At 40.8% G+C, this 27,998-nt stretch overlaps 1 protein-coding gene across 1 annotated transcript; it reads right to left on the bottom strand.

The window, feature by feature from the left end:
• Nucleotides 1-140: 140 nt before the first annotated feature.
• Nucleotides 141-27,980, bottom strand: LOC125767145 (putative sodium-coupled neutral amino acid transporter 11). Its single transcript, XM_049433444.1, has 9 exons — nucleotides 26,560-27,980; nucleotides 10,805-10,861; nucleotides 9,024-9,215; nucleotides 4,321-4,435; nucleotides 2,863-3,118; nucleotides 2,687-2,757; nucleotides 2,458-2,619; nucleotides 2,089-2,390; nucleotides 141-2,024 (listed from the first exon to the last, which is right to left on the bottom strand). The coding sequence occupies exons 1-9, from the start codon at nucleotides 26,617-26,619 to the stop codon at nucleotides 1,740-1,742; spliced, it is 1,500 nt and encodes a 499-aa protein (XP_049289401.1). The 5' UTR covers nucleotides 26,620-27,980; the 3' UTR covers nucleotides 141-1,739.
• Between the last annotated feature and the right edge of the window lie 18 nt (nucleotides 27,981-27,998).

Raw genomic sequence — 27,998 nt, 5'->3', positions numbered from 1 at the left:
TACTTGCCCGTGCGTGAGTTTGTACTTTGCATCACATTTCTCTTCGAGGTGGTGTCAAAAACAAACGTACTGTTAACGTACATTATGTAAAGATTTGTGGAGGTGATATTATAGTTGAATAACAGAATATTTCAAAATGATAGTTACCGATTGATCTATTTAGATTTTATTCAGTACATTTTCTAACACTCATAACATCAGCTCATAATATGGATTTCTAGTTTTGCTTGTGGTTTTTACTCTCTCTTTCTCTTCTAATAGAAAGTCCTTTTGTCCATTTTGATTTCATACTCCTCTAGATTGATTTGATAAATTTAGCTACTTAAAATATATCCTAATTCCTATATACTCTATGGCTGTTTAGTTGCACGTACTTGCGTGTTTGGTTTTTTGCAAATTGTAGCCAATTCTGACCATATTGGAGCGAAACAAAATTTGAATGTTAACGTTATTATAATAAAAATTATATTAAAAAATTGCTTTAAAATAGACTTATTTGTAACTCACAGTAATTTACAATCTAGGTGTAAAGAATTGATTTCAAGAATAAATTTTTGCTAAACTACAACGTTGCAACAATGCGAAAATGCTTTTTACCACAAGGGATAAAAACATGGTGTTGCGCCTAAAGTTATGCAATGACCGTACAGAGTAGTCTCACTTGTCGGTCACCGACGGTTTATATTTCGCTTTGAATAATAAAAATATATTTTAAGCATACGTTTTCTTCCATCTTTCAATTAAACATTTCGTACTTTTGTTTTCCATAACAATAGCTTTTGTGTTCTGCTTCTATTCTGCTAGTTAAATATTGGTACATCATGTTCACCCCTATTCTTCAACACCGCGACATCCAACTGGATCGATGTAAATTGGTTTACCGTCAATTAGCTTTTGGTTCAGTTTTGCACTAACAATTAGATGGTAGAGTTTTCTTATGGTTTATGATTATGTTTTTGATCTGTTCCCTAAAAGTTGCACACGATAGTTAATGACTCTGCTACACATTTGATACAGTATCGTACCGAGAGCCTGTTTGGATTCTATTACATTGGTTTATAGAAGATTCGTTCGAATCACGTCCATCCACCATCTGCATCTATTGGATGTTGCATATCATTGATTGATTCGAGTTGTTCTTTTGTTCAGCTGCTGTTGGGACATTTTTTAAATTGTAGTTTTCAAAGATTGTGTTGTAGCTAAAGTGTGTAAATAGTTGTTAAACTTGTAAACGGTTTACACCATAAAGATAATAGTCAACGTGTTGTGTTTTCTCGCCTTTTTCGTAAAACATTCGGATAGTGCAAGACATTTCTTGAAAATATCAATTTTTTTCTCTCTTTTAGTGGTGTAAATATAAACCAGCAGCATTTCATTCTCTAAACAAAGATAAATTACGCTAGAAAAAGTGTAAGAAAAAGCTTAGAAAAAGTCATCCTTTTTGTTTTGTGTCCTACAGGTACATAATACTGATGGTAGAAAGCACCAAAAGCCGCTGAAATGCTGCTTTAAATGCATCTTAATTTGAAGTGAAAAAAAATACGACAGATTGTAAAATATCTTTAATACAGCAAAACTTCGTATTCAAAAAACAGTCATTCCCTATGCTACTCTTTGGTTTTTGTTTTGTTCGGTATCATTCTTTGATTGTAATGTTTCCTCCTGTTTGTTGTAATGTTTCAAAGTGTGTTTTTTTTTTCTAGATCATTTTCTGTTTAAAAGTGCTCGGCTATGTCATTTTAAATTTTGTCCGTTGCGCAGTTCGGTTCCACGGTGGACGCAATGAAAGACGTTCCGTTCAGTGCGAGCTCATCATCCTTACAGTATCCCATAATGATGCCCGTTCGACAATCGCCGATTAAATTTGGCATCAAGATGGCCGCACCGGAAATTGTAACGATCGTTCCAAACAACACTAAACCGGCGGCGGGAAGTTTCTCCTGGCTAAACAACGAATGTGGGCTCAGCTGAATGTAAGCCAGCCCGGGAAGAATGTATGCTAGCGGGATGGCGGCAAGCAGACCCTAAAGTAGAAGTTGAAAATTGAAAAAAAAGCAATTGATAGTGATCGTTCACAATCATACTAACGTTAAGTTCCAGAACCGGTCCAAGACATTCCGTGTACGGTGATATGATGAATGCGGTAAACACGATCACCAGCGTAGTGATCATCGATTTACGATCATCTTCCTCACCGGTGACGTGACTAGGATCCTTATCCGTATCATACTCAATGACTTCGTGCGAATAGAAACGTTTGATCTGTGTACGAACGATTTCCCGCGATACAAAACATTCGATCGGAAAGGTGAGCAGAATCGAGATGGAAAAGAGCACACGGGCAAAGTTCATCAGATCATCATCCCAACAATAGTTCTCCAGTAGATCGCCTAAAAGAACTCAATGATTAGCAGCGCACTGGAAAAAAAACGACAATTCTGACAGCAACACCCATACCCTGTGAGAGAGCGCGAAAGGTGCAGTAGCCGGCGATACCGAACAGTGCCGCCACCAGCCAGGCAAACCCCACGGAAATGTGTGTCACCTTCTCCCAGCGTTCCATGGTAGCGTTCTGCATCGATTGGTACACAAGGAAGGTATTGTGGTGGCACATGAACGCTAGAAAAAAACATACATTGAAAAGCAGCTTGCAGCTTGGGACTCCCACCCAGGGACCAATACTTACCGAATGCCATTATGCCAACAGCCGGAATCAGATCACTATGTGCAAACCGCCACGATTCGGGTGTGTTCGGGCTTGGGAAGAGAGAGAGAGAGAAAAAACGATGGGCAGATAAAGCATCGGTGCTTATAGCATGGCGGCTGAATAGAAAGATCTTGCCGATGTTGACCACTACTTACACGACACCATAATCACCCGATAGAAGCCTGTAAACGACAGCCATCAGGATGAGCACCACACAGGCAAGGCTGAGAAAGCTTGCCTTCGCCAGACGGGACACGTTCTTGTACAGACAGAGCGGTATGATGACGAAAATGGTAACGACAAGCACCACACCGAACCGTACCATACCCATCGAGCTGCCCCAGGACGGTACGAACCGCACCAGCACCTTTGAAAGTGTATCGCCCACAACGACGTTGTACGATATCATGGCTGGGATGAAGGTCGAGTCGGTTTTTGGTGTCGTTACGATTGCATACACAAAGGCGCCATCGGTTCGGTTCGAGCAACAGATGGTTGAAAGTGGAATAAAATAAACGTTACAAACAAAGGATTTTCTAACGATTGTTATGTTTAGCGAGAGAAGAAGAGAGAGAGAGAGAGAGAGTGGGAAAGCAAGTCACTGCAAAATGGGCGAACGGGGGAAGGCTATTTGCACAAAGTTGCAAATGTCCCCGTTGAACGAACATTTCCATTTAATTTCTCGAGTGACTCTATCCATTTCGGTGCGTAGTATGGGCGACTTTGCTTGCACCAAAGTTACCCATTTGGTTGTTCCTTTGGGTTGTGCTTCTTTTTTTCATTAGCTCCCACTGATGATGTACACCCGGGAAGGTTTCCTATCCGGTAAAGGGAAAGTTTTAATTGAATAAGTCTTCCAATCGTAGAGGTGAGGCTATTTTCTTTTGCTAGAGTTGTAAGATTTTTATTAGATTATGTACACTAATTAGCTGCTTTATGCTGCTTTCTTACGATCGGAGCGTGATTCGCAGGTTAGTGCCAAGTATGCCAAGGTGAGATAAATAAGATGTCGATGCTCTTTTATCTTGCAAGACAAACTAACTGATGGAAATTAATAAAAAAAAAACATTTAGCTCGAGTCTTTCGAGCCGTAATGAAGCATCGGCAGTTAGGTTTTGTTGCATGGAAATAAATCAGCCAATAACTGTGTTGGAATGGTTCCACTAATGTTCTAGAAACGAAATTCACCTGTCTTCGGCTCCTCAGAAGCCAAGTCGAAGTGTTGTTAAGACACCAAAACCAAAACCGAACAAAGAACACATTTTCCTTTTTTGTACATATGCTGTGTTGTGTGGGCAAGGCACGGTGTGTCGGTTTTCTTTATTAGCACCCACGGTGGACGTGTGTACGTGGTTTGGGTTTTGTAGCTGTGATAGAACGCTCATGTGCAGGTATTTTTCCAAAGGGGGGAATGGCAGGCCCTCATGCAGTTTCGAAATAGGTTAAAAACGTGATTGCATTTTGACTCACTCATGTTCCTTTCCTCACTCTCTCTCCCTCTCACACACTCTTTTTCCGCACACCTTTATTTATGTTTTTCTAAAACATGTGCGAATTTTTGCTTTGGTGCTTCCAACACAACAGGTTTTCCCCTGTACGGTCGCTTAGCTCACCTAAAAAAGGATACATAAATTGCAGCAGCGATAGTAGATAGTATCCACCCTTGCCGTATGCCGCCTCCATCACACCAGGGTAGCTGAACCTTCCACTCAAATGACCGCATCGTACCTGGAACGTAGAACAAAGCGAGAGAGAGAGATAGAGAGAGAGAGAAAGAGAGAAAAAACAATATTAGAGTATATGAAGTAAAAAAAAATTGAAATAGAAACTGGAACATTCCAAAAAACGGTGCACGTTGTCGAAGGATCAACGAAAATGGTTCCAGGATGCCGTGCTGGGGTTGCATATTAGTGCGCACAAAACCCTCCGCTCGCAGTAGGACCACTTGGGGTTTATTTAAATTTGATGCCTCATGTAGAAGTGGATTAAGCGGGAATTGCGATGTTTGGTGGTATTTGTTGGAAATAACTGCACCAGGAAGGCAACGAGCAAACTTTTTTTTCGTTTCAATTTGGGATATTTTGTGAGGTTTGAAGAAATGGGATTTTGATAATAAAAAAAAAATAATTAGGTTTGATTTGTAAGTATTGTCAGCCATTTTTTAGTTTGAATAACCAGTCAGAGATATTAAAAGAAAATTATTAAAATGCCCATTACCCTCATTCATATTTAATATTTAATTACTAAAATTATACCTGTCTTTAATAAAGCTTAATTTAAACCGAAAAGCGAATAATGATGTCAAGCGAATCGTAAGCCCATTCCCATTGTGCGGTACAGCTTTATTAAAACAAGCTCGCCCTCGTTACCAATTATAAATAACGTTAAACGACTGAACGTGCATTAATTTTAATACTCGCCAAAAAAAACAATGGCGCGCTGTTCGAGATAATAGAGCAGCAAAAGGTGTACCACTCGGATAGGGCACCCACTTCCCGACCTGAACGATGCTATCGTTTAAACCTATTTCCAGCGAAATCTCGCACCATATCTGAACTATTAATCGTACCGTACCTTGGCAAAAATTCGGGACGAAAATGTGCAACAGGACCATCACCGCTCATACATTCGCTGGGTAAACCCTGGGCTCCGTAATAGTGCATTGTTGGGTGTGATGATTTCTCGTTCTCGAGCGCTGGCGTAAAGATCCTTGCTGCTTTAAGAACCAAACGGAACAGCACTCTGTTGATAGTAATAGTAAGTCTACCGTTCCCCAAAAAAAGACCTGTTCTTCGTCTTCCGTCGTGTGTGCTTTTTCACTTTGTAAACCAATAGCAAACCAAGGCACAAAGTGTGGGACTACGTAGGACGTGAGACGCGTTGGCGAAGAATAGAAACCACACAGACACAAAAAAGGAACACGATGTATGTAGGCAGTGCCACACAGCTGAAAAGCATGTTGAACACAGGGCCACGAAATAGTGATGCATCTTCACAAGCAACAGCAGCTGCAGACTGACACCACGTAGCTGTAGTGGGCTTTTATGAGTTCTGATTCGAAACGCTTCCCGCACACTCACTTCATAGATTATTCATTCAAAAAAGCAAAGCAAAAGGGAGAAAGAGTTTGACAGATGTGGGTGTGGAACGCTTTCTTTTGTGAAAGCCTTCGAAAGGCGTCGGTTTGCTTGTTGTTCTTTTATATTTTAAAGGTACCGGTATACACCGTTTCTTCGTCCGGCAAAACTTGAATTGGTTGCGTGAGTACCTTATAGTGGTTGAGGGCGGAAAAACTGGTTTTGGCACGCGATGCCGTACGCACGATAAACACATCCTTTAGCCGGGAAACGTAACAAATGCTTTCCCACAGGAAGAAGCATAACTGCGTTATGCTGGGTTTTCATTCATAATTGTGCGCCTCAGTCCAAACTTGCCAAACAAATACAATGAAGAAAGGCCTCAATTACAGAAGCCTTTTGTGTCTGGCATGCCTTTACTGGTTGCTGCATCTGGTACGTTCACGTTTGTGAAACATTGTTTCACATTTCTATAGCAGCAACAGCACCATTCACGTACTTGACGAATCGTCACTAATTTCTGCTTCGCACCGTAATGCGATTAAAAAGCAATCTTAACAAATGCAAACCGACGCCCACTTGCTAGCCGTTGCACGCGAAGGGAAAACTGGGCATGGGGTTCTGCCGAATTGTCCGCAAAATTAAACACGTCTCCGTTCGGGCTAGGGTGGCCACTTTGCTAATGGATTGCATAGCTTTCCTTCACGGTGGTTCCCTTTTGATCGTCTGTGCTTTGGTGTGTATGTGTGTGTGTGTGTCTGTTGGCACATACTCTCACGTAAGTGTGGGGGGCGAAGAACACTTCACTTGTATTGTCGTAAATCGGGTTGTCACGGTGTTCGTTCTATGGTTAATCTAGCCTGGTGAAGAAGTACAATCGTCTACTGTTACCATGGCATGTAGAATAAGCCGCTCAAAAACGAGAGAGAGAAGGAGAGAACAAACAAATAAAAGACACTCCCACCTCCCTCAACTTGAAATAAACTCGCAAATTACATTTTAAGCATCTTCAAGTTCATAATAAAATGCAATGTTCTTGGAGTTCTTGGTAAAGGAACAACACCCACTCTTTGTTCTTATCGTCTTAAGTGTACAAAACCGCGAGGGGGTGGGGGGGGCATCTGCAAACGCGGGATGTGTTCAAGGGGTCCACTTCAAACGGGAGCAAACTCACGGCAAAGCTTCGTAATCCCCACCAAAATGGGGTAAGTTTCCCTTGGCAAAAACAGAGGGGGGAAAACAATAGCTATCCATTGTGGCCCTGGCACAAGGATTTGCCATTCATTGTTTTCCCTGTTGTCAGTATCACCGTTTAGTGTTAAGGTTTTTTTTTTGGTTTTGCTTCGTCTTGCTTTTTGATACTGTCTGTAACATTTCTGTGCAAAAATTTGTTTTTTCTGCAAAAAAAAGTGTGAAGAAAAGTTTTTCACCTTACCCCTTTTTCAAACCGTACCGTAACGGGTTTCGATTGAAATTATCTCATTGTGCGGACTAACTTTGTACATCTTGGTCCGGGTTTGGGTTTAAAAATAGATGACTGCAGAAGTAGAAGAGGGAAAAAAACGATTCCTTTCTGCAAACCCATGCAGTCTCTCGGTCAACATGACGCGAAACATGAAGGTATTTTTTTTTTATTTTTTATGTTTTTTTATTCTGCAGATATGTACATCGGAATGGATGTGAATTGTGTCATTAGGAAATGAGATTTTTCAATCTTTTTGTACATTTGCTCAGTCCATCGTTTAGCCGACGGTTTGCAGACATGGTTAGAAACGTTGCAAGTGCGGCAACCATCTGCCAGCAATAGGGATGGAAAAGTGCAACACAGCTATTTATGTATGTGTCAGCTTCGTTCTTTGTATTTACTTGGAACCGTCTGTCGCAACCGTTCCTTTCTCGTTAGCGCCATTCGGTAACATTTTCTTCAATGGTTGGTTTATTTCTTACCACCCGGCACCCGGGTTTCGCTTATTCGCTGCTGAATAAATTATGCTAATATTTGCAGCACTGTTGCCAATTCGTGGTGTCATGGATGGTTTTTTATTTCTCTCTCTCTCTCTTCTTTCGGTTTCAAATTTTCCAGAAACGTATGAAAAAGTTTTTTTTCCGATGCGGGAGAATTAAGAAGGGATGTGGCGAAGTTTTGCACAGGTATAGTTCCGATGTGTTAATACGTGTTATGTGCGCAAGCTGTTGAAATAATGTTTTTGGAGGAGAAAAAAAATCGCATGATGATGAAGTAAATATTAAAGCTGTAAGATGTTCACATATTTATATTACACATTGTGCTGTTCGTGTCGAGAGCGAATCGTCTCTGCATATCGCAAAAAGCTTCTTTTCTTTACAAAAAATCTTAAAAAAAATCGTCTTTAAAAGACTTACATCATTATAATCTCTTCGCAATGGTACGTCTGTACGTTTGCAACGTAAGGCTGTGTTAATACCAATTTATTAAGAAAGCTCAAACGAGCCCAAGTTTTTTTTATTCTTCTACCACCTGAAACAAACCATGTTTAGTGTCGGTGCTAGACGGTTCATTTTCTTGATGTTATCAAAAGCAAAAGCAAAAAAAAACGAATCAGCACCTCGTTTGCACAATCTTTAGGTACGGTGCTGATAGGAAAACTTTCGAACCAAAGCTCGCACCGCGTTTTGTGGAAAACCAAAACGATGGCTTTTGTCCATTGTGTTCTCCGACCTTTCGTGCATCTCCGATGTGGGTTATGAATTTGTAAACATGCGACCCAATAACCATCAGTTTGGTTGAGCCTGATGGATAAGAATTGAATATATTCTCTCAACTTTTCACCGGCCATCACCGGTCGTTGCGGTATCACAGCAGGTGGTAACTGATGGAGAGAGGGAGTTGGCATTAAAATCAGCACCGTTATGAGTGTTTGTGGTGTATTTTATGATTTGGTGTTAGGACGAAGAGCTAAATGGTTGTTGAACAAATAAAAAAATAAGACCACAACGAAAACTAGGAGAATGCGGGTCTGAACGTATATTATTGAATGGTTGAACTCTCAAAGATAACGGATGGTGGTACTATTTCCACTGTTGGAAGGATGGTATATTCACAACATTAAATATGCTGGCGTAACGGTTGAGTTTTGATTATAATGGCTTTTCCCTTTATGCTTAAAAGGACACCGAAAACGATTCCTTCGGGACTTGATTTTTTCTACTACAACCAAAATAACGCACGAAGAAGTATGCATGCCCATTTCAAAACTTACCATTAATATCAACGAATAGTCCGTTATGACGGCTACAATTACAAGCAGGAAAAGTCCTAATCCAAATCCGGCCCGGTGCAATGCGTAGGGGATACCGATGACGCCGCTACCGACGATAGAATTGATGTAGTTGAAGGAAGCCTGCGGTAGCGATGATAAAGTCTCGGTAGCTTTACCTTGGTTTGCATCACGCTGTTACATTAGACCGACAAAACCGACCGGCAAAAAAAGAAAAGCAAAACACCATTAGGTACGCTAAACCGATGGCTAAATGAAAGCTATCCTTCCGGGGGCAGTTAATGAACGGTGAGGCGTAAATGAGATGAAACCGTACATTAATGAGCAATTACTTCAGTTAGCGGATGAGATTAGGAGATGGGAAAAAATACTAGCTGTTGTTGTAGAACGAAGCAAATATTTAATTTTAACAGTAAGATAAATAACCAAAACATGTTTTGCTAAATATTTCCTGTACAGCGATATTAAAATGAATGGTTTGAAAATGAACTGCTAAACGAAATTACTGTCAACTTTAACGAGCAGGCAAAATACGGTTTATTTAAAGAATGTTCAACTGAATACACGAACATGAGTGCAAAAATTGAAAACTAAATTTCATTCCACCTTGCAAGAAAAAAAACACCAACATTATTCTAATGAAGTCTCATGCTTCTCGACCCGTTTCCTGCATGGACAAATTATTTATTCATAACACTTCCGAAACGTTTCACCATCGTTCAAGTCAAGTTCCCCCGGGGGGCAATGAAATGATTGCTTGACATAAAAAAACGAAACCTGTAGCCCGTGCCACAGACCCGCCCAGACTCATTGCCGGTCGAGAAATTGGCTTGAACTCAATTAATGAAACGTCATGTGCATGCGGGAGACCTGCAATTCGTGACCGGGCTTGGTGTATGTATGTGGTACAGTCGGCAGAACAGGGCGAAAATAGCACAACAACAAAAAAATATCTTCAAATCACTGCTGATCTAACAAATGGCTAAAAATCGATCACACTTTCCGGTATACAGCGAATTTTATGGTTTGGCTTCGGCCAGTTAGCTCCGGTGGAAGCTGCAAAAGTGATGATAAGTTGACGATACAACAAATTGATAAACGTATCCTTCATCACCGTTCACTGCAAATGATTGGACCACTGGATGGAGTGGACCTTTAAAAGCCTGAGCTTCAGGCTCGAACAGTTTTGCACCGTACGTAAATAAATGTCCAACCGGAAGGAAATGAAAAAAAAAATAAGTTCAAGAGTTTCTTTTACCTTCGCCGAAGTGAAAAATGAAACATTGACCTTAAACAACCGTACTCCGATTGTCGTGTTCATCAGAAGTGTTTGTTGAGTGATGATTCGTAGGAAAAATGTTACTTTACTTGATATTTATATGGAAATGAACTGTTTAATGTGTAAACTCCGCTTACGGCGAAGCATTGGGAAAATCGGGGACTCGGACCGTTGAAGTTGAAAACTTCAGGAAATGGTTATTTGAGTACCTTGTTCGAAGAAATACCCATCGGAGGTAATAAAACAAAATTAGGGTTGTTGAATCGTTGCGCAACCGAGACATGGGAGATACGAAGAAGCAGGATTGCAAAAGTGAAAAATGGACGGTACGGATGTAACGTGTAATCAATCAACATTCAACTTTAAAATGAAATGCATGTTACTGGATGATGTGATTGAGTGTGAAGGAAAATATGACGAGAAGCACTTGACAAAAATTGTGAACGAAACTGGCGATCAAGAGAGGCACTTGTACCGTATTTACCTTCACCAATGAGTTGATGTCATCGAAAGCGTTCACTTCAGCCGAATCGTCGCTACCCTGGAAAGAGATTTGGATGTTTAAACTTGAGTGTTGAACGCAAAACGCAATGTTGAAAATTAAAGTGACGCAAGACGAGGAAAAGCGTTACAACTATCAACCACACGCTGAGTGCGGTTTTGATACGGATTGTATAATTTACTCGGTCCAGGGTACAAAACGGAACGTGTTGTTTGAAGTGGATCGAAATACAACATCGCAACAAAGTGCATGTATAGTAAGCAGAAAAACCAATTTCACAGCAAGCCGAATGAAAATATTCGCTGTACTCTTGCAGCTGTGTCACGGGGGGGTTTTATGTTTACCCCGATAGGGGTAAGGATCTGTTTTATTTTCCCATTTTCTGTACCTTTGGGGCCTTCAGAGTAAGAGTGTTGTGTTTGTGTGTACTGTTAACCTAGACCAAACACTTCAGCTAAGGATGATATAAACTGCCGCTGGGGTGTGTGTTTGAGAGATCGGGTTAAGAAGCTAGTTTTTCTGTAAATATCCCATACGTAGTACGTGCAACACCATGCGCCTCCATCGGTCGGCGGGTCAAGTACCGGGCGTCTCCATAAGCAGCGCGTGGGCTTTGAACCGCAGGGTAATCTTGGGACTCTCTGCAATCTTCGCACCCCGTAGTCATATTCAAATCCACCATAAACCATGCTACAGCACACTGCTATGAATATCAATGGTTTGACTGGCATAAGATTGGTACGGAAAGATTACCCGATATGGAAGAAGAAATATTGACGCCTGCAAGGCTTTTGTGCGAAAGAAATGGGTACCCATACAGTGATGCTTCTTCATGATGATGTATGTCAAAGTAATAACCTCTTGAAAGCACTTACGAAAAATAAACAAACGAAATGTTTAATTAAAAAAAATAATAGAATAATAAAATAATAATAAATAACATTTTTCATTATAAGCTTTCGTGTTTCTATTTTGTACGATGGTTTTATCACTGAAAATGTTTTTTGAGCGTGCCAAGCGTAACGAAATAAGATATATGTAATTGAAGATAAAATATTTGTAGAAAAAATTGTTCTATGCCTTAGGAAGCAAACCTAACCTTTCAGTCTAACGCTTCTTTCATAGTAGACGTAGTTAATGTCATCTAATCATATCAACTACTACATAAATTCTCAATATCTGGCAAGTACAATTCTTATGCATGTGAATTCCATCAGCTGCCGGAGTCTTTCAATCGGTGTTCATAACCTTTCGGTACAGGAAGAGAATTTCCGGTGTCCTCAAGTCTCAGACCACAGCTGATTGCCAGTTGCCACAAGACGTGCTTTGAATGTAGACGAGACAAAGCGTATCTGAATGTCTGACTACAGAAGCAAGCTTAAAGAAAAGCCTATTGTATGGGTGGCATTCTCTGTGCATGAGAATAACTAAAGATGGTTGAAATTCTTTCACACCCAGATAACGGTTTCTGGCTATGGTATCCGAGTTCATCTAACCCTCGAGCGATGCCAGTTGATCGTGACGTCATGGATAAACGACCCGTAAAAAAACCATTCGGAGTTTTCCTATACATCAACAGTGACACGGGAAGCTTGTTTTATGAGTTTTTTCTTCTTCTATTCTTTATGTTCTCGAATTGAACTCAGTTTAGCATGCAACCTTTTTGGTGAGGTTTAGAAATGATTTGATGAAGGAACGTTTGGCACACGATAAATGGGGAATGGAAGTTTAGAAGAAAAAAAAAACCCAGAGTCTACCAACGAAAGCGTAAAATGACATCCTTCGTTCGAGACGACAGGCCATCGTCATCAACATTAACAACGCCATCACACTGGGACGCTGTTATGTCGTCTGGATTGTGATCTTTTCGATAGCAAAAACAAAAACAGCAAACTTTTCTTCCATTGAAGAATCCAGAAAAATTGCTTTAAGGCTACAAAGTACATCACGATTGTGGCCAAAGCGTGGGTAGTTGTTGATGTCCAGTTGAACAGGAACTTGTACCATCGCTGTGTTTTCTGTTTGCCATAGCAAGAACATCCTTTTCCATTTCCTATCGTTCTCTGTTATGTGACGTGATTACTACGATATTATGATGCGTGAAAACGAAGCAAATGGTGGAGAAAAAAAAACACTCCTCACAAAGTACGGTACGGCACGACACCAAAGCAACGGTCATTTCCGGCGAGGTCGACTACCGGTCGGTACGAAGCAAAGGACTTTCAGAAGAAATACTACGCGGTTCACACAGTTGTCACCGGTACTATGGTTTCGAGTGTTGTGAACCAAAAAAAAAGCGATCATCTCTAAAGCCCCATCAGATAAGAATTGACATTTTAAACCTACCGGATCCGTGTTATTACATGTGTGTGGGTTCAATGTTTTTGTTGAGCCTTAGTCACTCTCTACAACGATAGTTGTTTTTTTTTGCACTGTTTTGGAACCCTTGTGTATCATAATCACGGTATACGGAATCATTTTCCACTTCACGAGAGCTTGTTTTAGGTCGTTTATTTTCAGTCAGTCAGTGCGTCTATTTCCGGGTGAAATGGGCGAAAACATTTGTATTAATAAAACATGCGAGTATATTTTGTGAGCGGCATGTGTATGTACTATCGTATGGCCAATCTTCTTGCCAGCATGAGGTCGTTTCCCTCTGGTTAAGATGAATGATGAAATATGTTTCGTAAGATTTATGGCGTATCTGATGGTGAAGCATTTTGATAGGCTGAAAGGGAATCAGATTAACGTTTCGTTTGGCTTTTAATCGTTTCTCTAGAAGCTGTTGGATTGATCAATGGCTAGCGTTATCAAATGATCGATTTTTATCCATTCAAAATGTAAGACTGGGATCAATAAATTCAGCAACGACCATTTGATATTCTTGAGCTATTGATTATGTATTTATAATTTCGGTAAAAAAAAAATGAACACTATAACTACTAAGCGTTTTAAGCGTTTTCTTCTGTTCCTGGTTACTTTTTAACACTTAAACTATCGAACCAGTCATTTTGACTAGAACGCTTCATTGTCATCACATTATTGTTTCGGGTTCTATACTAAGATCTCCAAAAAACAATAAAACATACTCTTACTCTTCGAAATTGTTGAAAAATTAACCACGAACAAAAAACGCTTAAAACACTTGATAGTTCTAGTGTTAAACAATTTCAAAGAGCTGAAATATATTGTACACTTTATTTACTGAGGGTTTTACTGTGTAATAGATCTTTAAAAATTATGCATTAAATGCTTGTGGATTGCTTAACCCCAAAAAATTATTCGTTGAAAATGAATCGTCAAATTGACTGGTTCGGTAGTTCTAGTGTTAACTACTTTAGCTACCATTCATAGAAATGAGAGGCGAATGCAAATAGGCTCGTAAAAAATAATTCAACTATTTATATAAAAGCTTTCATGAGAAACATAAAGCTAATACACATAACACAGAACCACGAAGAACGAAATGCTGAATGTTGGGTTTTCTGTTCCCGCTTTCCGACAACTTCATTATTTATATGCAAATGTGCGATTTTGCATTTCCTACCTGCTCAGTCAGTTAAAAGAGAAGATATGAAAAGACCAAACACGAAAGACAATGCGTGGTATGAGCACCATTCTGCAAGATGGTTTAAAATACATAAAATGAAGTTTCATACCTTTTTTTTACACTTCGCTTATGACCTTCGTCCAACAGGTCGATATGACAATTTTTCGGGTAGCAAATAGGCTACCTGCAGAACGGCTGATGCTACTATGCATCAGGTTTTCGGTAGCTGTTCGTTTGGTTTTTTTGTGTTCTTTCTGTTGCAAATGGCGTGAGAAAAACCAACATCACACCGTGCCCGTGTACCATATGACACCTTGGACAAATATTTGTATAACTTCTCATAAGTGCACACGAGCACCGAGACGTCGTGTGCATGGTACAGGTATGATGTCTTCTCTATCTCAGGGAAAATTCTTCTTGTGTACACGAACCGAATCGTATATAGTTTGCCGTGCATGTAAATCGTCCCCCAGATGACCTATCTACCAGTGAACCGTGCAAGGTACTCGGGAATGATGGATCAATTGATTGTGCAAAAGATGGAAGTACCTCGCGCAAGGATAAGGCTTCAGTCTGAAAGCAGCAGTTCGAAGCATTCGACAGCTCCGTCGCCGGATGGTGAGCAGTTATAGTTTTTCGGTGAGAAGATAGAAAGCTAGCTCGGGAGGATTCATATAATCCGCACCATGTTTTCCGGCAAGGATTCGCTTCTCAAGGTATTGCAATCAGTCAACTTCCCCACTTACGGGTGTACAATGGTGAAAATTTCCTGTCCGAATTCCCGTTCCCCTTGTGCTTGATTGCACAACCAATGTTTGTGGGAAGCGTTTCAGCCGGTTCCAGGGTCATCAAGTAGTTTATTCACGGCAGAATGAGCATTTCTGCAGGAAAGCATCTTGCACGTAGCGTAGCTGATCGTAAAGAATGGAAGGTCGCGTTTTGGTCGACTTCCGCCCTTCCACACGAGTGAACGATAGCAATAGTGGGGAATTTAATACTTCTTTCCCGGAACAATGTACCGTTTGTGCCGAATGCGAACCGGTTTCAGACGCGGTGCAAATGTCTTTTCGTTTTCTCACCATTTTCTTTTGCAAAAGTTGCACTCACACTGGTGCAGCTATATTGATCGATGTGCCTTTCTTGACGGGAGTCAAAATCGCATCGTTTCTCAATAAGTAGTTCGGGTTTTAGAATTGAATTTTGTATCTCTTCTTTGGAACTGATTCGTTCCCTGCCCAGGCAGGCTAATGGTGTTGGTAGGTGTGAAAATTGCAACCAGTTCGTTGATTGCAAAATCCATCAATCAGAATGGATTTGTTTTTTTTTTGGGTGGTTGAATATAAGAGATCCTATCAGTTTTATTGACTAGTTTCAAGTTTGTTGCTGGCTGTAGATGGATACACTGTGATAAACAGTGGCAGTAGTTGGGTCTGCAGTTGATTGCAACGTTGCATCACTGGACAGATAATGGGTATTTATGTTACATTTAATGAGTCTCGTTAACGTTAAAATCATCATAAACGGTTGGTATGTAATTAAACTAACTCTTTGATTATGATGGTACGTCCTAATGCTTCACACAGCAAAGCACACTGGCCAAACATTCGCATTCCTCGAAGTAGCTTCATTGTGCAGCATGTAATCACGTCCCGGGCCGCGAGCTACCGGCCAATAATGAAAACAGCAAAATAATATTTAAGCCCATGCTCAACCAAGGTACGGTCGGTCGGATGAACGATTATTTTCCCTTCAAACCCTGAAGCAGCCCGCTCCGTGGCGTGCGATTTAATTGCATTTTTGATATCGGCGTAATTAAATCGACTTGTTTATTGACGGACGGGACGATCCTTCGGGACAGCATTGGTTGCGATTTCGTGGAAATGGCGGCGCGGGTACGTAGCTTCGAGGCGGAGACGGAGAGTGAATTTATTGCTTTTAATCACCGGTCATCGTTTACGTTACCGTTGTCGTTGGGTTTGGGATTTATCCTTCACGAACCATTTATGTAGCGTAAACCATTCTGAAGTAGATAATACCTTTGGTTTCTTTTCGAAAAGGTAAAGGAAATCTTTATTCAATTAAATTTTTTTGTTGCGTTTTCGACCTTGTGCTTCTTTAAAAGTTGAAAGTATTGGAGAAATCAGTTAAAGAACTACGGCACTTCACAATCGATTGATTAATTATTTTAAATTTTCAAGCTATTAAGATGGAGGCGCCCGGTTGTGTATGTGGTACACGGTTCTACGCGTCATTACCGCTTATTAAATCCCATTCGGTACGTCTCACCGTAGCAAGGACTGACTATTCGGCTACGTGGTTAAAAAGAAGTCTAGTAAGCCAGAAATTGCCTGCATGATTTTAGTGGTCGTTAAGCCAAGAAAAGAGAAGATGGAGGCGCCTGGTGGTTTACTGATATCGATGAGGATACGATGACTATTGATAAATTCAGTTAAGAAAACCCATAAATTATAGGAAAAAACCTCTTTAAATTATGGTGTCAATGTTGTCAAGGTCTATTATTAAGAATACTTCAATATTAATTCGATTGTAACCGAATGATACCTCATTCAACCGGAGTAACACTTCATAATGCTCGTAATGATTAAAGAATCCTTCAAAGAATATGAGTTTTAACGTAACATCAGGAGCTCAAGAAAACGAATTAATTTGTCTTCCACACCACGTAATCGGGCACGTAATCCTATCGAACCAACTGGTGTTAGTGTAACCGTGTATCATTACCATTTTCACCCGAGACGAGAAGCAATACACCCGTTGACATGGTCAAAAATTAACCGTATACTGTTCAATCAACGACAAGCAGCCAAGAAATTGCCATTTCTTTCCAAAACGGTAACCTTAAGCGGCAACGTTGCGATCGGATTTCTTACCACGGTTTGGTGCTAAATATTTTATGCTTAAAGGCTAATATGGTATATTGGCGCACGGCGCACGAAACCGAACCTGAACATGAAATCGTTTGTTTCGTCGCAAAATGTCTTCCCTCACTCGTACAGGAAGGTATCTAATGAAACCATATCCAATAACATGTTGCTTTCAAGTTTCGTTATCCGGTAAGCTGTGGGCTAGCTAGTTTTCAGCAGCATCAGAATTCTACCAATTCTTCTTGCAACCATTGGGCTTAGCAGTGAGCGAAAGGATTTGCACCGAACACCTTCACGGTGCCAGTGGTAGTATTTCCGCTTCACTTTCCTTTTTGTCATCGGGGTTGGCGCGTATTTTTGTGCCCGAAACTCTGACACAGAGTGTGTTGAATTGGCTCCATCCGAAGTTGAGTTGAGGAGACGGAAGAACACGATACGTGGCCCCGGGTAAAACAGAGGGTGGGGGGAAGAAAATCCGAAAACTCAATTTGTATTCATTAGGCTACCGGTTCGGTTAGCCGGCATTTGCCAACGGAACGTCAGTCGACACGAAAACTGAATGAGTTAATTCATTTTATTTCGCCCCTGAAGCTCTACCGGGGGCTGCTAGGAGGCCGCTTCAAGATTTGAGATGTTGGTTTTACTCCTTTTTAGCAATAAGAAGCAACACTTTGCTGCGTTGATTTGTCTTTTCTTTTTTTTGTTTCATTTTATTTCTCGATCTAGAATCTTTTTTCTGGTTCTCGTCAGTCAGGAAGGCTTTTGTGAAAGATGTCATCTGTTTGGTAGCTTTAGCTCCATCTTTTTGTCCGGCAAACGGAATGTTAAAGGGAAAGGTTCGATTTTATTAGTACACGTTTCCTGCTGAACTGGGTAATATCCAGCAGACGATGCACATTTTCATAGTTCTTCCTGGTTGTGCGTAAAAAGATCAAATAACTGTTCAGAACGATAGTTGATTGGAAACAGTCTACCGAATGGATTAAATCGAATGAAATTGTGCGTGATGTATTGGTTTCATATTGGATAAAAAAGAAAAGGATATTTTCTTTTATGAAAGTGAAAATCCCACACAACCGGACAACCGGTTACGGCTCGGGGTCTGTTTGATTGAAACGTTCATAATTTCATCATCTCAAACACGCCGACATGAGCTTTCGTTTGCGTGTGGCTACTCAGCAAATAACGAAAGACGCTCGGACAGAAAAGCGTGCAAAACCTGCACGTCCCCATCTGTCGTCCCCATCTTCACCCTCCGACGGGGGTTAGAAAATGAAAGCGTGACGTTGCGAATGTGAAAAAGTCAAAGGTGGGTATGGAAAATGTTGAATGAAAACCATCATCACCTCACCTTGATCGCCGTGTTCGAATCGTTCAATGCATGTTGAAGAGCGCTTTATTGCGTTTTGCAGGTATCTTCGCTTCCAGCGTCCAACGCATTAAGCAGACGTTATTGGAATGTAATTTATACCGTACACGTTCGGGGTTGTGAAGAAAATAATACAAAAAAAAGCACACGACATACTCGCATACCGTACGAGAATTGTGCTGAAAACGGTTTCGGGGCTGAAACGGTACTGGAATGTGAAGAATTTTCCCGACTCCAAGTTTATCTTACCTTGTCTACGGGACGTTTCTCTTTCTCACATCCTACAAAAAAAACGCCACCTTGCAAATGGGGGAAAGCAAAAGCCGCCCCACCGGTGGTGGACGATTTTTCCACTCAATTAAATTATTGATTCTTGAACTTCAATTATGTGCCTGCGTCGTTTGCCGTCCGTTCCCGTCCGTTGCTTTTACGATGCTGTTAGATATTTGCTGCCACTGTGGTGTGAGAACTGTTGCCTATCCATTTGGGACATTCTTTTGCATCGTACCGTAGGCTACCAGGCATTATGCGAACGGCTAGTGAAATATTTTGGTGACTCCGTATGAATCGTGCAAAAACGGGGAAAATATGATAGAAATTGTTTCCCGGAATGTTTATTCAGCTTTCGAAACTCAAGGTAATTGTAATTGAAGTTTACCTGACTTTGCGCCGAAATGGTAATTTAACTTCCAAACTGTACGAGCTGGCAGAAAATATGGCACAGTTTATTATTTATTTATTGCAAGTTATTTATTATGCTTATTGATCGAAAATTCCTTGTGACTTTTGAATATTTATACATTAACTTAATGCTAAATGTCAGAAGAGAATTTTCTTGATAAAAAATATGTATTCAATGATTTATAAAACTATTTTTTTTTTCGTGTTAAGTACACGTTTTTAACGTGTTAAGTGCAGGGTTTTTAACACTAAAACAACTGGACCAGCCATTTTGAATGGAACGCTTCATTTTCAGCACATTAATTGTTGGAGTTAAACAATCCTAATTTAGCTGAAACATGAATTTTACATAAACAATAAAATATAATCCAACCGTTTGAAACTGTTTAAAACTTAATCAAGAACGAAAAACGCTTAAAACGCTTGGTAGTTCTAGTGTTAAATGCAGACAATTAGCTAAAGCGTTTTCACAAAATATAAAAAAATTGCTGTTAAGTAAACAACTGTAATGCATATGAATGAAAAATATCAATGATTTAACAATAATTGTAAGTAGTAAAATGTTTATTGATTTATTTAAATCTTAACTGAATATGTTGGATTACGAATTTTGATGTATTTTAATGTAGTTTGGTGTAGTGTTGTAATGGAAGATTGAATAAGAAAACGGTGAAATAATAAGTACTAATAATAATAAGTTCAACAAAAATAGTTTTATGGTTTTAAATTAAACTTCATATTAAAAGCCCCCGTGCTCATCCAATCACGGTGAGTATTCGTATCTTATGGGCAATTTATCACTACGAGAAAATAGCGAGCATCCTCCCACGTACGGCAAGGTTGTCGAATGACAACCTCTGCATCAACACTCGTGCGTATGATTTCGTTAATGTCAAACAAACGATTGCATACGTTCCTTCATCGCAACTCGTAGTCGTAGGTTTGATGTCACCGTTGGAAACGTAGGTAGCCTACCTTTATATTCGGCCCGCCTGTTAGCTAGTTTAACGATTCATTCTACCAAAATGGCAGACAATGGACGGCGGAAAAATCACTCTACCATCACTGTCAAATGGGCGCGAACGTTTCGGGGCCAGTAAAGTTTATTCTCAAAAAAAAAGAGATGAAAAAAAGAAAGCTTAACAGGTGCAAAGTGACGCTGGGAGCACAGGACATCAATTATTTAACGCGTAATCGTATCGGTTTTTCTCGGTAGCAAACTTTTGCCGTCTCGTTTTCAAAATTTGTTTCCAAAATGCTGTACGCTTTTGGTCTGTTCTAATATGCGGCCACTACCAAATCTCTCCAGTCCTGTGCGTTAGCATCGTGTGCGTGTGTGTCGGGAGTTTTCCTTTGTGCGAAGTCCACTTTTGCATTAGGCCACGTATAATTGACGATATGGGTAGCTTTTTCACGGGAAAAACGCACTGAGCGGAACGTTGGGCACACGCGTCCAAGACCACCAGAAATCCACTCCACGTGGAATGGAGATGACCATCGTTAACAACATGTTCCCTTTGTTTTTTTTTCTTCTTCATCACCTTTTCCAAACCACCTAGCACTACTGTTCGTTTATTTGTGCCTAGCAGCAGCAAAACGTGAGTGTTTTTCGCCCGCGGTCCAAACAGTGATTGGGCAAGGTTCAGTTGGGGGAAAAACAGCTCCCAGCCGTCCGGATATTTGGAGAAAGGTACCAGCCGGAACCAGCCGGAACGCAAGGTTTATTTTTATGCTGTTGTTTACAAATCGTTTTATGTGTACCTCGACAAATTGTCGACCACCGTCGATACACTCGAAGCGGACGCTCGCCAAGACTTTTGGGGCGAGATTTGAGAGGAATGGGGCACGTATTATTCGGTGATATAAAGCGTACGAAAGTTCTGTTGTGGGGGTTTTGAAGAGAGTTCTCGCACAGAGAAATGATTACGACTGGGGGTTCTCTTAATTGTAACGTTCAGATGTGAAGGTTCAGAGGGGAGAAGGATTATGTAAGTGGGCGTGTAAATTACCGGTTGCAAAACACGGCGGAACATCATTTCGCACTAAGTTCGACCGGAACCGATTGCTTACGGCAAGCGGAAATGGGGTTGAATAGCGATTTAGGTGCTAATCGGTGTTTAACCCTTCAAGGTACATGGGTCAGTGGTTCAGTGGAAAAATGTGAGCAAATATGGTTGGTTTTAAAAATATTTTATCATCAATTATCGTGCAGTACGGATGCAACAATAATGAGACAAATTTACACATCATCATGTTAAATTTAATCGCAATTATTGGATTTTTATTTTTAAATTTTGTTAACCTGAATTTTTGAACCATTTAGAAAGAAAAGTTCGTGTAAAAATAGAATAAAAAAAGAGACTTGGTTTATCCATATTGTTCTACGGCAATGTCTTACATGTCACATAAGAATCAATCATGTCAGAAAAAAACTCCCACAGCCCTGTGGACGTGTTGAAGGATAATGGTAAGGAAAGTGAAAGCTTCCGAAGAAAATTGAACGCCGGAAATGGTATAAATGCAGGTGTGATCGCAGAGGGTGTTACGCTTTCCATGCCAACTGACTGTTACCGTAGGCGTTGAACAGGACGGCATGGTTGGATATGATAGCAGCATCCGCTTGACAGCAGACAAATGGATGGATCGTATCGATAAAGCTCACCCCTCACGCCTTCAAGTGAGCCAACCGATGGATGAGAATGTCGAATCGGTAACAAAAGCGATGAAGGGATTTATTTCGGCAGGCTAAACTTTTTCTTTACCTTCATTGTGTTGTAGCATTAGAAAAAGCTTTAAGTCACCTTTTGATTTCCCAAGAGATTTAAAGCCGAACGAACCGTTTTATGTTTATAGGAAATGCTTTCTGTGCGTTAGTGCAATGGAAAAAAAATCTTTCACTTTTATGTATTATTTCAAGCGGAATTTTGAAGTTTAAAAAAGGAAGTTTGAGGATTAACTTTTATTAAGAAATCTTTTGTAAAATTTAATAAGCTAAAAAAACAAATCGCAAAACTATCCTTGCGGAAGAGATGTTGAGTATTTTTATGTACCGTATTCAATGAAATGTAAAAAATGAACCTTTTCCCAGCATGCTTCCAATGGCACCATATTACCGTGATCGATAATCGTTCTGCCATTTTGTTCAGCCGATGGTGTGAAATCCCCGAAATTCAATCCCCGACAGTGAAACCGATGAGTGATATCCTTTTCCGATTGCTTTCCAACATCATTTCCTTGGTGTCATTCTGGCAGATGGAAAACAAACCTTTCCACCGAAATGGGAATCAAAAGAAGTGTCCTGGAACATACTTTTGGATCTATCTAAAGTTTTGGAGCTAAAAGAGAAAATATCCGATTGAAAACAGAAAGAAAGTTTATTTTTAAAAAGAATAATCAAGCAAAAGAAATATTACCGTAAAGCGTGCTGCCATTATCGAATGACGAAAAGAAATATATTTTTGAATTTGAGGAAAAATCTCTAAGTGGAAATAAAAAAAAAAATGAATCGCGATAAAAATTTAAACCATGTTGAACCTTTTCCAATTTTAGTACCATTCTTATAGTAATATGTTTCCAAGCTTCACATTGACCTTCACATGGAGTATTTTACGAAAGTTGCGGAAAGAAATGAATGAATGAAAACCTTTTTTTTCTCTCTCTCCCTCGATTTTCGAACCATCTTCAGCATCAGCGACAGATGCGGACACGAGATTAAAGAAGATCTCCCGTGGGAAGCAGGTAAAGTGGCCACCGGTTTTGTTGCGGATGCCAATGATTTCAATTATGGATTATTTACTTTCACTTTGCATAGAAATGGCAGCATTAAGGTCAGGTTGATGTTTGCCTTTGGTTCGTTAGCTTCCTGCACATTTCCTGTTGCCATTTCGTTCGCTTATCGTCTTATCCTCACCGATCACTGTTTCCTTCCCTTGTTCGTGTTTCTCGTTGTTTTATGCTTATGCTTTCGCAACTGCATGCATTGAACGTTCACCGTAACGTCAGGAAAGATGAATAGAAATGGATGATACCCATGGGAAAGATAATGGAAATGGTCAGTGTTTGGTTCAGTGGCTTCATCTGCCCAAAAATGGTCCTTGTTGTCTTTTGAATGAGCGAATATTATCGAAACAATTTGAACCTATGTAAACGTGGCAATATGTTTTGTTTGGGTCGATCAATTATAGAGACAGTGAGTAGCAGTAATTAGCTTCCTTTTCATCTTTTCCTAATTGTGATAGTAATGGAAAAAGAAACGTTTAAAATTTGTTACATTTACATTTGTTTGTTACAACAATACATTTCAATTTAAAAGAAGTGTAAAATTGGTTTCCATTAGATGAAAAAAATAAATGCATATTGAAAACACCAAGTGTAGTACATAAAAAATAAAACACTTTTTCTTGTATGGCATGAAACATTAAAGACTCAAAGTAATTATAAAAAAACGTTTTAAAAAAGGGTTATTAATTACACAGCTTTAAAAGGTCACTCTTGGTCTGTGTTTATAAAATGTTTCACATGGGTTTTCATGCAAGCAAAACCTCATACGAAATGTCTGCGATATTTAACGACCTGTCTTTCACGGTTGCCCGTAATCTTGACGCATGCATCTCACGTGGCGCCGTAAATTGAAACCATTTAATTGAAGCATGTTTAATTTCAAACCCCCGCACGAATCGGAAAATGGTTTCGCATGGATGTTTTATTAATGTTTTTTTTTTGTTGTTACTTTCTTTGGAAGTAAAAGTAAATTCCAACTCAAATTAAAATCAGCACGGGTAAGCCCAGCGCTTTGTTTGAGTGAGTGTTTGGCTTACGTCAGTCAGAAGACTTTGATCTATCCGCTTTGCTTAACAGCTTTTTGTGTTTGTGGTGTTTATTGCGTAACTTGGAGGATTTAATTTCAGAACAGTCGTTAAGGGAAAATATTTATCTCTTTTAATACCTAATACTGTAGAGGTACTGAATGAAATGAAGATTCGATTACTTAAAGCATACGATTTCTAATATCTAAAAGAAACTTCTTGTCATAGTAAGTTGAGGAAATGGATACTGAACTAAAAATTCGATTAGAATTCAATTAAACTGTCATCTAAGTAATGTCTTTCAGCGGTATAACTCATCTTATGGTTTCAAACATCGATCGAACACTGTTCTATCGGTAACAATCAATGGCCATACCGTTAATTACAACTGCCCGTGAAAACTTGTTTCAAATCGATTAACTAGCACAAACTCCCAAATTTAGTAACTTGTCAAAGTTGTGCACAATTCTAATTACACCAACTTGTGGTCCAACAAACAACAGGAATGATGACGTCGTAAACAATTTATTGAAGCAATATCGTTCGTTGAACGCTGAGCAAAAACTTTTTTGTTGGCGGTTCAAACGCCCACAACCCAGTACCGTACCCATCCGGTGGTGGGAGATTGCTTACGTCAGAATTTGGGCACACGTGTGACAAGAGCACGTGTCTGGAAGGGAGATTGTTCCGTTCAGATGTTTTGATGCTTGTGGCAAAAAGCAGCAGTGACGATGCTTTACTACTCATCATACGGGAAGTGAAACCACGAAAGTAGCCTCGGCCATTAGTTTGCATACTTTATGGTGGTGGGTATTAGGCACCTAGCTTGGATGGTAAAGCAAAGCAGGATTAACATTTCTAGGAAATGCTTGCCAAACCGGGCTAAGACATCGTGTTGATAGCTGTTGAGAGGCATCACGGTACCATCATCAACTGCCTCAAATCGTAGCCCGCAATCATCCGGGGAATAAAAGGCGTTAAACTTGCTCCATTAGCGGTTGGTTTTGCGAAAGCACTCGCTCGTGAAACATCTTGGTTTATCGATCTGTAGCGTGCAAAGTTGTTTATTGTTTGATTTATGATCTCTCCGATAGAGATACAGGTAGTCGAGTTATCTAACGACAAGTACGCGGCGACAATAGGCTCGGGAAGTTGAACACTGACCAACACCAACACATCGAACATCGGGTTACAAAGCTTTTGCCACCCGAGGGTGGAAATAATTTAACTAAATTTATGAGATTCACTTTACACCGATGCCGATGCTTTCGTTTGAACTAATAACGGATGTTCTAAGTAAACTTGAAAAGTTCCCCTCTTGAAGTGAACTCTTCCCCGAAAGAGACGTCCACAAGATTCCGGCAAAGTTTAGGTAATGCATAAGATAGCATCATTGCGAGAAAACCAAAAAGATGATAAGATATCGGGTATCCTACAGCAATTTTCCTACACTTTCCCTTTATCTCCCAGACACAGGACGAGCTCCTGTCAAACTGTTTTGCATCGAAAACACGACCTTACTGGAACGCCGGAGTTGAAAGTGAAGTTTTTCGGCAAGCTCATTTTACTTTTCGCCCTAGGCGAAAATGCCAATATTTGTCCCACTCAGTAGTCAGGTTCCGGCCCGAGAAGGTAAAGGTCATGTGCAACTTAAAACGCGCAACGCGCTTCTTCATAATTGGAACAATGTCCCGGGCAATTGGGGTGGCAGTGGGGCCGGGTTTTTTGGTCGTTTTGCCCCCAAAAAGGCAAACGCTGCCACCACCGGGTTTCCACTGATGTGGTTAGTGTAAATTTTTGGCGTCCAGTCTCGCCAGTCAATTCCGGGCCGGCTCGGATGCGCACTTGATTTATCTTCAACTTTAGCTCCCAAATTGCCCTAATGAGCATTCACTGTGTCCAAAGTTGGTGGTGTACGGTAAACCCACAATTGGAAGCCTAGCCAGTCTGGGACGAAAACCCCCAACGCTAGCACCGTAACGGAAGGACTACGATACTTCTTGCGAGAGGGTAATCCATAAATTAGTATTCTATCATCCTTTTTTTTCGAGAGCAGTATGCAATGGGACGAAACGGTTTTGTGGCAAATAGAAGAGACGTCGTGGTGAATCGACTACCTCGGTTACGAGCATCGTACAGCTACGGTACGGTCTGTGTGTCTTTTCCATTTCAGTGGGATATATTGTTCCCGAACTCCTAAACGGTAGGCGCGCCGGTGAGGGTGAGCGTTTCATGGGAGGACCCACGGAAGCATGGCATTCGACCAACCGTAAATCTGAATGAGTATGAATTGGAAGATAAATTGGGAACGGTCGCAGCGATACTGAGGCAAAGTTATGAGCATTCGTTTGCCCGTTGTCGGAACCCGCAACGGAGCAAACACATTTTGCACCTGGCGGAGGTCGAATACTGTGGAGAAATGCTATTGAGACGTGCGTTCTATTTACTTGTCGTTGCAGCATGTAGCTGAACTCGGACACGGTGTTCTTCTTGGTAGGTGGTTCCATTGTTTCGTATGTTGTGAGCTGTTTCCGGAGCAAATAAACACGTCCAACGGGAGCGTTCCAACGGGAGCAGCACGCGGTGATATCCTTTTGCCCAAAAGGTCGATCGATGATGCACACAACACTAGCAGCACTTAATTATGATTGGTTTTAGCGTCCGTTTGGTTTGCTAATCACGCACCGCGCATCGGAAAATCGGACACATTACGGGTACGGTCACAAATAGTGCACGAACGCCCATACACGGATATGCCGCCATACACGCCCGCAACTTGCATTTCACACAGAACGCACTCACTTGCACATCTGGTCTGGTTACCGTCTGACAAAATTCGTCGCGCGGGAGGCAAATTATGGGGATGCTTTAGGTTTGGAGGGAAGCAGAGAGCTTTAAGGCTTATACAAAGCTGTCGCAACTGAAGCTATGAGTCGTTCGTTCGCTAAGAACGGCCCCAAGGGTCACATCAGGGTAGCAATCGTACCGATCCCTTTTGCCAAAGACAACCGAGCATAGCGACGTTAACTGGGGATTCCACGGCGACGTGACACTGACAACATAAATGAAGCAGGTAATGAGATGAACTGCTGTGTTATAATTTGTGATGGAATGTATTTACATTATCTTTTCTAGATCTTGCACGCACTTAGTAAATAGTAGTTGTTTCAATTGCTCATATAGTGTACCACCACTTCCATTCACACACACTGGACACAAACAAGCAAAAGCTGACAAATGGCTAAACCGAAACGCTTGGGTACGATGGATAGGTCAGGACACGACGTAGGTTGATGTCGAACGGCGTATACGTGCAGGACGAAGCGAACGTTCCCGAGAGCACACGTCCGCACGCGACGAGGCTTCACTGTAGTCTATCTGTCGGTATCTGTACGACCAAGTACCGTGAGACTAGCGTTCTACCATGGCGACGAGCGCGTCATCCGCGCTGGTACGCTCATCCTACGCTACAGGATTCACACACTCGCAGGTGTCGATGGATGCTAGTGGGCTTCTTTTTTACCCGGAGATGCAGAGAATGAGAGCCTTTGAGCAAAAGCTCTCAATCGTCGACGAACTATGATTGTTGTTATACTGCACGCTGCTTATGCTTCCACGCTTATGTGTTGCTGTTTCATAACCGTTGCCAATCCGTACCGGGCTTGGCGAGCAACAGGAATCAGAACATCAGCTTCTATTTACGGACGGCTGGACGATGCGATGGAAGGTGGAACTAGATAAACAGAGACAGCAATCGAGCGTGCGCAACAGTGTGCGGCCAGAGGAAGTTGTTTGATCTTGACATTCAAAATACATAGAAAACACATTGCAGCCAAGGGTGTCGAAGCCGTATTGGTTTGATGTCCAAAGAAACTGATTATACAAA

The sequence above is a fragment of the Anopheles funestus genome, chromosome 3RL (assembly GCF_943734845.2).
Source record: "Anopheles funestus chromosome 3RL, idAnoFuneDA-416_04, whole genome shotgun sequence".
Lineage (NCBI taxonomy): Eukaryota > Metazoa > Arthropoda > Insecta > Diptera > Culicidae > Anopheles > Anopheles funestus.
This window is presented reverse-complemented; position numbering and strand designations above follow the sequence as displayed.